The following is a 15,000-nucleotide window of genomic DNA, read 5'->3' as shown; positions in this document are numbered from 1 at the left end:
TAACATATACATATACCAACATACACACACACTATAACATATACATATACCAACATACACACACGCTAAACCACACACACACTCTATAACATACATACACCAACATACACACACACTAAACTACACACACTATAACATATACATACACCAACATACACACACGCTAAACCACACACACACTCTATAACATACATACACCAACATACACACACACTAAACTACACACACACTATAACATATACATACACCAACATACACACACGCTAAACCACACACACACTCTATAACATACATACACCAACATACACACACACTATAACATATACATACACCAACATACACACACGCTAAACCACACACACTCTATAACATACATACACCAACATACACACACACTAAACCACACACACTATAACATATACATACACCAACATACACACACGCTAAACCACACACACACTCTATAACATACATACACCAACATACACACACACTAAACTACACACACACTATAACATATACATACACCAACATACACACACACTATAACATATACATACACCAACATACACACACACTATAACATACATACACCAACATACACACACGCTAAACCACACACACACTCTATAACATACATACACCAACATACTCACACACTATAACATATACATACACCAACATACACACACGCTAAACCACACACACACACTAACACATACATACACCAACATACACACACACTAAACTACACACACACTATAACATATACATACACCAACATACACACACGCTAAACCACACACACACTCTATAACATACATACACCAACATACACACACACTAAACTACACACACACAATAACATATACATACACCAACATACACACACACTATAACATATACATACACCAACATACACACACGCTAAACCACACACACTCTATAACATACATACACCAACATACACACACACTATAACATATACATACACCAACATACACACACACTATAACATATACATATACCAACATACACACACACTATAACATATACATATACCAACATACACACACACTAAACCACACACACAATAACATATACATACACCAACATACACACACACTATAACATATACATATACCAACATACACACACGCTAAACCACACACACACTCTATAACATACATACACCAACATACACACACACTAAACTACACACACACAATAACATATACATACACCAACATACACACACACTATAACATATACATACACCAACATACACACACGCTAAACCACACACACTCTATAACATACATACACCAACATACACACACACTAAACTACACACACACTATAACATATACATACACCAACATACACACACGCTAAACCACACACACACTCTATAACATACATACACCAACATACACACACACTAAACTACACACACACAATAACATATACATACACCAACATACACACACACTATAACATATACATACACCAACATACACACACGCTAAACCACACACACTCTATAACATACATACACCAACATACACACACACTATAACATATACATACACCAACATACACACACACTATAACATATACATATACCAACATACACACACACTATAACATATACATATACCAACATACACACACATTAAACTACACACACACAATAACATATACATACACCAACATACACACACACTATAACATATACATACACCAACATACACACACACTATAACATATACATACACCAACATACACACACACTAAACTACACACACACTATAACATATACATACACCAACATACACACACACTATAACATATACATATACCAACATACACACACACTAAACCACACACACAATAACATATACATACACCAACATACACACACACTAAACTACACACACACAATAACATATACATACACCAACATACACACACACTATAACATATACATATACCAACATACACACACGCTAAACCACACACACACTCTATAACATACATACACCAACATACACACACACTAAACTACACACACACAATAACATATACATACACCAACATACACACACACTATAACATATACATACACCAACATACACACACGCTAAACCACACACACACTCTATAACATACATACACCAACATACACACACACTAAACTACACACACACTATAACATATACATACACCAACATACACACACACTATAACATATACATACACCAACATACACACACGCTAAACCACACACACACTCTATAACATACATACACCAACATACACACACATTAAACTACACACACACAATAACATATACATACACCAACATACACACACACTATAACATATACATATACCAACATACACACACACTAAACCACACACACAATAACATATACATACACCAACATACACACACGCTAAACCACACACACTCTATAACATACATACACCAACATACACACACACTAAACTACACACACACTATAACATATACATACACCAACATACACACACACTATAACATATACATATACCAACATACACACACGCTAAACCACACACACACTCTATAACATACATACACCAACATACACACACACTAAACTACACACACACAATAACATATACATACACCAACATACACACACACTATAACATATACATACACCAACATACACACACGCTAAACCACACACACTCTATAACATACATACACCAACATACACACACATTAAACTACACACACACAATAACATATACATACACCAACATACACACACACTATAACATATACATACACCAACATACACACACACTATAACATATACATACACCAACATACACACACGCTAAACCACACACACACTCTATAACATACATACACCAACATACACACACACTAAACTACACACACACTATAACATATACATACACCAACATACACACACGCTAAACCACACACACACTCTATAACATACATACACCAACATACACACACACTATAACATATACATACACCAACATACACACACGCTAAACCACACACACACTCTAACATACATACACCAACATACACACACACTATAACATATACATACACCAACATACACACACACTATAACATACATACACCAACATACACACACGCTAAACCACACACACACTCTATAACATACATACACCAACATACACACACACTATAACATATACATACACCAACATACACACACGCTAAACTACACACACACTATAACATATACATACACCAACATACACACACACTATAACATACATACACCAACATACACACACGCTAAACCACACACACACTCTATAACATACATACACCAACATACTCACACACTATAACATATACATACACCAACATACACACACGCTAAACCACACACACACACTAACACATACATACACCAACATACACACACACTAAACTACACACACACTATAACATATACATACACCAACATACACACACGCTAAACCACACACACACACTATAACATATACATACACCAACATACACACACGCTAAACCACACACACACTCTATAACATACACCAACATACACACACTAAACTACACACACACAATAACATATACATACACCAACATACACACACGCTAAACCACACACACACTCTATAACATATACATACACCAACATACACACACACTATAACATATACATACACCAACATACACACATACACACACACACTGTATAACATATACACACGCCAACACACACACACGCACTATAACATACACATACACCAACCTACACACACACACACACACACACACACACACTAACGTATACATACACCAACATACACACACACTAAACCACATACACACACTGTATAACATATATATATACACACACACACACACACACTATAATGTATACATACACCAACATACACACGATAAACCACACACACACTCTATAACATACATACACCAACATACACACACACTAAACTACACACACACTATAACATATACATACACCAACATACACACACACTATAACATATACATACACCAACATACACACATACACACACACACTGTATAACACATACACACGCCAACACACACACACGCACTATAACATACACATACACCAACCTACACACACACACACACACTATAACGTATACATACACCAACATACACACGCACTAAACCACATACACACACTGTATAACATATATATACACACACACACACACTATAATGTATACATACACCAACATACATACACACACACTATAACGTATACGTACACCAACATACACACGCACACATACACACACTATAATGTATACATACACCAATATACACATACACACTATAACATATACATACATCAACATGCACACACACACACCACACACACACATATACCAACACACACTATAAGATATACATACACCTATACACACACTATAATACACACACTATAACATATACACACACACGTTCTTATTACACACTACACACACACACACACACGTTCTTATTACACACTACACACACACTCGTTCTTATTAAAACACTACACACACAGTATATGATTTCTGTGGAAATTCTAAAATACACACTACAGATTTTTGGTCCAGTATTTTTACGTTACAGCACACTGTTAACCAAGGCAACTTTCAATTATAACTGAACACAATTCAAGCAATTGAGGGTAAAGGGGCCCAACAGTGGGAACCTGGCATTGGTGGGACTTGAACTGGCAACCTTCTGACTACTAGTCCAGTACCTGAACCACTGACACACCACTGACAAAAGCTTATTTTTTAAGAATCTTACCTGGACTCTTAATCTGCTTCTGGGGTCCCTTCGCACTGCAACACAGACCTTGTACAACACAGACCTCAACAGAAACATCACTGTAGTCTAGTACAACGCAAACCTCAACACAGATATCACTGCAGTCTAGTGCAACGCAGACTTTAACACAGACATCAACGCAGACATCAACACAGACATCACTGTAGTTTACATTTACGGCATTTACGCTTTTATCCAGAGCGACTTACAAAAGTGCTTTGTCATTTACTCATAGAACACATCCTAGTACAGTACAGTAGGTTAGAGTCCAAGATACCAGTGAACTAGAATACTGTAGAATACAGGGATGAATGCTGATACCTAGAAGTGCAAAATACATAATATCTTATCTTAAACAACAATAAGTGCTAGAGTTTGTTAAACAACATAAACGATGCCCTACAAGTACTAAATTAGTCAGTCAATAAGGGAGCAGGATCAGTTGTCCTTTAAATATTCTGCAATTAGACGGGTCTTCAGTACAGTGTGTCCCAACTAACCTGGGATCAGGCTCTTGTACGCGCACCTGCGTCAGGCGTGTTACAGCAGGGTAAACACTCAGAAATTCAGGTACATGGGAGGAATTTGATTGTCATTCATGTTTAAAGTCTAAACACATTTCGCAGCAGTTGACGCAACAGTTTTCGTGTGTACAATCTGGCCCTAAAAACAAGAAACAAATGAAATATGTAAAGGTTTTTAGCTCAGACCTTTAACTGTTGTTACGGACCATCATCCTTGTTCGAGATACAGACCCATTCTGCTTGATGTATGAGGCCTTAAACTTTCTCATGAGCTTTTATGCTGATGTAAATAAACAATAAAATATTTGACGGATGCAGTCTCTGTAGATGAAGTTAATGGCATCATTTGCATTCCAGCAGGTTGTATGTCTTCTACACGCTCATCTGTAGTAATACTGGATATACCACAGTGCCATCAAGTGGCCAAGTCGTGGAATTACATATTGCTTGATATATAAAGGTGATATTTTTCTCCTCTGTGTTGTCAACCAGCATACTGCGCTGCCGACGTCGACTCTTTTATCGGGGGTGTACGGTGTGTTTGAAACCTCTGGCGTCTCCCACTGTACCCAAAACACTTCCACTGTGGCCTCTAGAGGGAGCTAGTTTCTGAAATCAAAGTACAGACAGACACACACACACACACACACACAGACCCAAACACTCTGAAATGCATCATGAATTACCATAACATGTTACAAGTATGTAAAGTCAAACCACACAAATATCCAGAAATTGACCAGCATGAGTAGTATTTAATACTTTTTAAATACACACAGTGTTTAAAATGTGAATCTGAATATGATGAGTGTCATATTGAATACTGAAGACCCATCTGTTTGTGGAATATTTAAATGATCTCTGACCCTGCTCCTATGTTGACTAACTAGTACTTATTGTAGGGTATTGTTTACTACACTGATGCTGACTAACTCTAGTACTTATTGTAGGGTGTTTACTACACTGATGCTGACTAACTCTAGTACTTATTGTAGGGTGTTGTTTACTACACTGATGCTGACTAACTCTAGTACTTATTGTAGGGTGTTTACTACACTGATGCTGACTAACTCTAGTACTTATTGTAGGGTGTTGTTTACTGCACTGATGCGGACTAACTCTAGTACTTATTGTAGGGTGTTGTTTACTACACTGATGCTGACTAACTCTAGTACTTATTGTAGGGTGTTGTTTACTACACTGATGCTGACTAACTCTAGTACTTATTGTAGGGTGTTTACTACACTGATGCGGACTAACTCTAGTACTTATTGTAGGGTGTTTACTGCACTGATGCTGACTAACTCTAGTACGTATTGTAGGGTGTTGTTTACTGCACTGATGCTGACTAACTCTAGTACTTATTGTAGGGTGTTTACTACACTGATGCGGACTAACTCTAGTACTTATTGTAGGGTGTTGTTTACTGCACTGATGCGGACTAACTCTAGTACTTATTGTAGGGTGTTGTTTACTACACTGATGCTGACTAACTCTAGTACTTATTGTAGGGTGTTGTTTACTACACTGATGCTGACTAACTAGTACTTATTGTAGGGTGTTTACTACACTGATGCTGACTAACTCTAGTACTTATTGTAGGGTGTTGTTTACTGCACTGATGCTGACTAACTCTAGTACTTATTGTAGGGTGTTGTTTACTACACTGATGCTGACTAACTCTAGTACTTATTGTAGGGTGTTTACTACACTGATGCGGACTAACTCTAGTACTTATTGTAGGGTGTTTACTACACTGATGCGGACTAACTCTAGTACTTATTGTAGGGTGTTGTTTACTGCACTGATGCGGACTAACTCTAGTACTTATTGTAGGGTGTTGTTTACTACACTGATGCTGACTAACTAGTACTTATTGTAGGGTGTTTACTACACTGATGCTGACTAACTCTAGTACTTATTGTAGGGTGTTGTTTACTACACTGATGCGGACTAACTCTAGTACTTATTGTAGGGTGTTGTTTACTACACTGATGCTGACTAACTAGTACTTATTGTAGGGTGTTTACTACACTGATGCTGACTAACTCTAGTACTTATTGTAGGGTGTTGTTTACTACACTGATGCTGACTAACTAGTACTTATTGTAGGGTGTTTACTACACTGATGCTGACTAACTTTAGTACTTATTGTAGGGTGTTGTTTACTGCACTGATGCTGACTAACTCTAGTACTTATTGTAGGGTGTTGTTTACTACACTGATGCGGACTAACTAGTACTTATTGTAGGGTGTTGTTTACTACACTGATGCGGACTAACTAGTACTTATTGTAGGGTGTTTACTACACTGATGCGGACTAACTCTAGTACTTATTGTAGGGTGTTTACTACACTGATGCGGACTAACTCTAGTACTTATTGTAGGGTGTTGTTTACTGCACTGATGCGGACCAACTAGTACTTATTGTAGGGTGTTTACTGCACTAATGCTGACTAACTCTAGTACGTATTGTAGGGTGTTGTTTACTGCACTGATGCTGACTAACTCTAGTACTTATTGTAGGGTGTTGTTTACTACACTGATGTTGACTAACTAGTACTTATTGTAGGGTGTTTACTGCACTGATGCTGACTAACTCTAGTACGTATTGTAGGGTGTTGTTTACTGCACTGATGCTGACTAACTCTAGTACTTATTGTAGGGTGTTTACTACACTGATGCGGACTAACTCTAGTACTTATTGTAGGGTGTTGTTTACTACACTGATGCGGACTAACTCTAGTACTTATTGTAGGGTGTTGTTTACTACACTGATGCAGACTAACTAGTACTTATTGTAGGGTGTTTACTACACTGATGCGGACTAACTCTAGTACTTATTGTAGGGTGTTGTTTACTGCACTGATGCGGACTAACTAGTACTTATTGTAGGGTGTTGTTTACTACACTGATGCTGACTAACTCTAGTACGTATTGTAGGGTGTTGTTTACTGCACTGATGCTGACTAACTCTAGTACTTATTGTAGGGTGTTTACTACACTGATGCGGACTAACTCTAGTACTTATTGTAGGGTGTTGTTTACTACACTGATGCGGACTAACTCTAGTACTTATTGTAGGGTGTTGTTTACTACACTGATGCAGACTAACTAGTACTTATTGTAGGGTGTTTACTACACTGATGCGGACTAACTCTAGTACTTATTGTAGGGTGTTGTTTACTACACTGATGCGGACTAACTCTAGTACGTATTGTTTATTACATTTATCATTGTCTGTTATAGAGCTTATATGTGTTTCATGCTTCTAGTCATCAGCACGGATCCCTGTATTTCTACAGTAGGCTCCGCTACAGTCAGACAGATATCCCCACCACCGCCACCCCCAGACTGGGAACCAGTGGACCAGATCGTGTGTACCTTTTCCACTTTACAGGAGGCCCTGTTGGCTTCATCTCCTGAAGTCTAACGAGGCAAAACGACTGGACTCTGTGGTGTCTCCAAGGCCGTCTGGAGGTTCTCACTGGTTCCTCTGCTGTCTGTTCTGTCTCCCTTCTTTCTCTTCTTCCCTCACCCTGTCCTTCTCTCGCTCTCCCAGGCTCTGAAGCAGAAGGGCTTTGGGGAGATCACCACAGAGATCCGAGAGAACCCGGTCTTCTACTACGCGGAGGACCACCACCAGCAGTACCTGCACAAGGTGCCGAACGGCTACTGCGGGTTAAAGGGCTCCGGGGTCACCTGTGCCTTCGGCTCGGACGGAGATGAACTTTGACCCAGGGAAGAAGGAGGAGCATGAGTGCTTTTTAAAATGGTGGTGCGAGAGTGTGAGTGACAGAGAGAGAGAGAGAGAGAGAGAGAGAGTGCATAAACCAACAGCACAAATTCAGTACAAGTGTAGACTCAGACCTCGTACTCACCGTAACTAAATGCAGGCTGCTCTCCTGTGACTCTTGTACTAGTACATTTTCAGTGATAATTTACACATGAAATTCATTTAGACTCAATCCCACATTTTCTCTTAATGTAAAGAGGAACGTGAATTCAATGTAAAATTGTAAAACTGAGATGTCAAATTGTGTGTTTGTTACAGATTGTTTAATCCTCCATTGGGAACTGGATTATCATTTTTATTTAAACAGTCTTAAGCCCTTTTGGCCATTCAGAAACCTCCTCCACTAACAGGGGAAATACTGTTAGTGCGCACACACACACAGGTTTCCGTATACAACATTAAGACTGTTTAGAATATATGTGTGTGTTTCTTGGTTATGCTGAGCAAAGATCCAGTTGAACGCTCAAGCAAAACTCAACGCAATATTCCCTCCTAATTTATTTTGCCTTTTTGTTGTTGTTGCACTTTTCTGCCATCTGGTGGCCGAACCGTTCCTTGCACCCGTGCTGCCTAGCACAGTGGTTTCCTGCCCCCTGCTACCCACGCCTGACGGCTCAAATGAAGTGCCTTCATTGGCTGGCTTAGGTGAGAGAGAAGGGGAAGCAGGCCATTGGGAACAGAGCGTGCCGCTTGTCCCTCCCTTATGGTAATCAGAGACTTGTGCAGGAATGTTTCCTGATGAGCTGTTAATGTGCACTGTTTCTGAGGAGTGATGTTTTTGTATCTTTAATAACGTATTAAATAAATGATTACTTTCAATCACTTGAGATTCGCTTTGCAATCATTCCCTTTTTTCACTGATCTTGTTTCATAACCCACACTTGAGCACCACTAGGTGTCAGTAGAGGTTTATTTGTTGCATACCCCACACTGGAGCTCCTCAGGGTTGTGTCCTAAGCCCCCTGCTCTACTCACTGCACACGTATGACTGCACAGCCACTTCCAGCTCTAACGTCATTGTCAAGTTTGCTGATGACACCGTTGTCATGGGCCTGATCTCGGACAACGATGAGAGGGCCTACCTGGAGGAGATTAAACACCTGGAAAACTGGTGCCAGGAAAATAATCTCCTCCTAAACGTCAGTAAGACAAAGGAGCTGATCGTGGATTGCAGCAAGAAGCAGGAGCGGCACTACCAACCTGTGAGGATCAGTGGAACCACGGTGGAGAGAGTAGACAGTTTCAGGTACCTTGGTGTTCACATCTCGCAGGACCTGTCCTGGTCCCGCCATACCAACTCCCTGGCAAAGAAGGCTCGTCAGCGTCTTTACCACCTCAGACGCCTAAGGGACTTCAGACTGCCCTCCAAGGTACTGCGGAACTTCTACACCTGCACTATCGAGAGCATCCTCACGGGGAGCGCATCACTCACTCGGAACTTCCTGACCTGCAGACCACCTACTACAAGCGGTGCCAGACCAAGGCCAGGAAAATTGTGAAGGACCCCACCCATCCCAACAATAGACTCTTCTCTCTGTTGAGGTCAGGGAAGCGCTTTCGCTCCCTGAAGACCAACACAGAGAGACTGAAGAGGAGCTTCTTCCCACAGGCCATTCGGGCCCTGAATCAGGGAAACTGATAAACTGTGGGGACCACCACCACCATGTAACTGTAAATATTCAGTTGTAAGCTGGAACTGTACATTGTGTACATACACTTATACATATCCATATATACATTGTACATTGTGTATATATACATATATTGTACATACATTGTTAATATATTTTGTACATATATAGAATATATATTTCCCTATACACCCCTGTTTTTTCTCCTCAGTTTGGACAGAGCACTCTCAACCATTTCACTGCGAGTTATACCGTGTATGACTATGTATGTGACGAATAAACCAAACTTGAACACTTGAGGACCACTAGGTGTCGGTAGAGGTTTATTTGTTTCATAACCCACACTTGAGCGCCACTAGGTGTCAGTAGAGGTTTATTTGTTGCATAACCCACACTTGAGCGCCACTAGGTGTCGGTAGAGGTTTATTTGTTTCATAACCCACACTTGAGCGCCACTAGGTGTCAGTAGAGGTTTATTTGTTGCATAACCCACACTTGAGCGCCACTAGGTGTCGGTAGAGGTTTATTTGTTTCATAACCCACACTTGAGCGCCACTAGGTGTCGGTAGAGGTTTATTTGTTGCATAACCCACACTTGAGCGCCACTAGGTGTCGGTAGAGGTTTATTTGTTTCATAACCCACACTTGAGCGCCACTAGGTGTCGGTAGAGGTTTATTTGTTTCATAACCCACACTTGAGCGCCACTAGGTGTCGGTAGAGGTTTATTTGTTTCATAACCCACACTTGAGCGCCACTAGGTGTCGGTAGAGGTTTATTTGTTTCATAACCCACACTTGAGCGCCACTAGGTGTCGGTAGAGGTTTATTTGTTTCATAACCCACACTTGAGCGCCACTAGGTGTCGGTAGAGGTTTATTTGTTTCATAACCCACACTTGAGCGCCACTAGATGTCGGTAGAGGTTTATTTGTTTCATAACCCACACTTGAGCGCCACTAGGTGTCAGTAGAGGTTTATTTGTTTCATAACCCACACTTGAGCGCCACTAGGTGTCGGTAGAGGTTTATTTGTTTCATAACCCACACTTGAGCACCACTAGATGTCAGTAGAGGTTTATTTGTTTCATAACCCACACTTGAGCGCCACTAGGTGTCGGTAGAGGTTTATTTGTTTCATAACCCACACTTGAGCGCCACTAGGTGTCGGTAGAGGTTTATTTGTTTCATAACCCACACTTGAGCGCCACTAGGTGTCAGTAGAGGTTTATTTGTTGCATAACCCACACTTGAGCACCACTAGGTGTCGGTAGAGGTTTATTTGTTGCATAACCCACACTTGAGCACCACTAGGTGTCGGTAGAGGTTTATTTGTTGCATAACCCACACTGGAGCGCCACTAGGTGTCGGTAGAGGTTTATTTGTTTCATAACCCACACTTGAGCGCCACTAGGTGTCGGTAGAGGTTTATTTGTTTCATAACCCACACTTGAGCGCCACTAGGTGTCGGTAGAGGTTTATTTGTTTCATAACCCACACTTGAGCGCCACTAGGTGTCGGTAGAGGTTTATTTGTTTCATAACCCACACTTGAGCGCCACTAGGTGTCGGTAGAGGTTTATTTGTTTCATAACCCACACTTGAGCGCCACTAGGTGTCGGTAGAGGTTTATTTGTTTCATAACCCACACTTGAGCGCCACTAGGTGTCGGTAGAGGTTTATTTGTTTCATAACCCACACTTGAGCGCCACTAGGTGTCGGTAGAGGTTTATTTGTTTCATAACCCACACTTGAGCGCCACTAGGTGTCGGTAGAGGTTTATTTGTTTCATAACCCACACTTGAGCGCCACTAGGTGTCGGTAGAGGTTTATTTGTTGCATAACCCACACTTGAGCGCCACTAGGTGTCGGTAGAGGTTTATTTGTTTCATAACCCACACTTGAGCGCCACTAGGTGTCGGTAGAGGTTTATTTGTTTCATAACCCACACTTGAGCGCCACTAGGTGTCGGTAGAGGTTTATTTGTTTCATAACCCACACTTGAGCGCCACTAGGTGTCGGTAGAGGTTTATTTGTTTCATAACCCACACTTGAGCGCCACTAGGTGTCGGTAGAGGTTTATTTGTTTCATAACCCACACTTGAGCGCCACTAGGTGTCGGTAGAGGTTTATTTGTTTCATAACCCACACTTGAGCGCCACTAGGTGTCGGTAGAGGTTTATTTGTTTCATAACCCACACTTGAGCGCCACTAGGTGTCGGTAGAGGTTTATTTGTTTCATAACCCACACTTGAGCGCCACTAGGTGTCGGTAGAGGTTTATTTGTTTCATAACCCACACTTGAGCGCCACTAGGTGTCGGTAGAGGTTTATTTGTTTCATAACCCACACTTGAGCGCCACTAGGTGTCGGTAGAGGTTTATTTGTTTCATAACCCACACTTGAGCGCCACTAGGTGTCGGTAGAGGTTTATTTGTTTCATAACCCACACTTGAGCGCCACTAGGTGTCGGTAGAGGTTTATTTGTTTCATAACCCACACTTGAGCGCCACTAGGTGTCGGTAGAGGTTTATTTGTTTCATAACCCACACTTGAGCGCCACTAGGTGTCGGTAGAGGTTTATTTGTTTCATAACCCACACTTGAGCGCCACTAGGTGTCGGTAGAGGTTTATTTGTTTCATAACCCACACTTGAGCGCCACTAGGTGTCGGTAGAGGTTTATTTGTTTCATAACCCACACTTGAGCGCCACTAGGTGTCGGTAGAGGTTTATTTGTTTCATAACCCACACTTGAGCGCCACTAGGTGTCGGTAGAGGTTTATTTGTTTCATAACCCACACTTGAGCGCCACTAGGTGTCGGTAGAGGTTTATTTGTTTCATAACCCACACTGGAGCGCCACTAGGTGTCGGTAGAGGTTTATTTGTTTCATAACCCACACTGGAGCGCCACTAGGTGTCGGTAGAGGTTTATTTGTTTCATAACCCACACTGGAGCGCCACTAGGTGTCGGTAGAGGTTTATTTGTTTCATAACCCACACTGGAGCGCCACTAGGTGTCGGTAGAGGTTTATTTGTTTCATAACCCACACTTGAGCGCCACTAGGTGTCGGTAGAGGTTTATTTGTTTCATAACCCACACTGGAGCGCCACTAGGTGTCGGTAGAGGTTTATTTGTTTCATAACCCACACTGGAGCGCCACTAGGTGTCGGTAGAGGTTTATTTGTTTCATAACCCACACTGGAGCGCCACTAGGTGTCGGTAGAGGTTTATTTGTTTCATAACCCACACTGGAGCGCCACTAGGTGTCGGTAGAGGTTTATTTGTTTCATAACCCACACTGGAGCGCCACTAGGTGTCGGTAGAGGTTTATTTGTTTCATAACCCACACTGAGCGCCACTAGGTGTCGGTAGAGGTTTATTTGTTGCATAACCCACACTTGAGCGCCACTAGGTGTCGGTAGAGGTTTATTTGTTGCATAACCCACACTTGAGCGCCACTAGGTGTCGGTAGAGGTTTATTTGTTGCATAACCCACACTTGAGCGCCACTAGGTGTCGGTAGAGGTTTATTTGTTTCATAACCCACACTTGAGCGCCACTAGGTGTCGGTAGAGGTTTATTTGTTTCATAACCCACACTTGAGCGCCACTAGGTGTCGGTAGAGGTTTATTTGTTTCATAACCCACACTTGAGCGCCACTAGGTGTCGGTAGAGGTTTATTTGTTTCATAACCCACACTTGAGCGCCACTAGGTGTCGGTAGAGGTTTATTTGTTTCATAACCCACACTTGAGCGCCACTAGGTGTCGGTAGAGGTTTATTTGTTTCATAACCCACACTTGAGCGCCACTAGGTGTCGGTAGAGGTTTATTTGTTTCATAACCCACACTTGAGCGCCACTAGGTGTCGGTAGAGGTTTATTTGTTTCATAACCCACACTTGAGCGCCACTAGGTGTCGGTAGAGGTTTATTTGTTTCATAACCCACACTTGAGCGCCACTAGGTGTCGGTAGAGGTTTATTTGTTTCATAACCCACACTTGAGCGCCACTAGGTGTCGGTAGAGGTTTATTTGTTTCATAACCCACACTTGAGCGCCACTAGGTGTCGGTAGAGGTTTATTTGTTGCATAACCCACACTTGAGCGCCACTAGGTGTCGGTAGAGGTTTATTTGTTGCATAA

At 41.3% G+C, this 15,000-nt stretch overlaps 1 protein-coding gene across 3 annotated transcripts in view; it reads left to right on the top strand.

Moving 5' to 3' along the window:
• si:ch1073-358c10.1 (mitochondrial peptide methionine sulfoxide reductase) overlaps nt 1–10,059 on the top strand; it is a 21,078-nt gene extending 11,019 nt beyond the window's left edge. For all 3 annotated transcript variants that reach the window (XM_035532973.1, XM_035532974.1, XM_035532975.1), the window contains one exon: nt 8,999–10,059. In XM_035532973.1, coding sequence (XP_035388866.1) covers nt 8,999–9,172 — 174 coding nt within the window. In that variant the 3' untranslated portion in view covers nt 9,173–10,059. The remainder of the gene's footprint in view (nt 1–8,998) is intronic.
• Nucleotides 10,060–15,000: the final 4,941 nt, after the last annotated feature.

Source organism: Electrophorus electricus, chromosome 13, assembly GCF_013358815.1.
Source record: "Electrophorus electricus isolate fEleEle1 chromosome 13, fEleEle1.pri, whole genome shotgun sequence".
Classification (NCBI taxonomy): domain Eukaryota; kingdom Metazoa; phylum Chordata; class Actinopteri; order Gymnotiformes; family Gymnotidae; genus Electrophorus; species Electrophorus electricus.
Note: the sequence above shows the minus strand (reverse complement) of the source record. Positions and strands in the feature narration are given on the sequence as shown.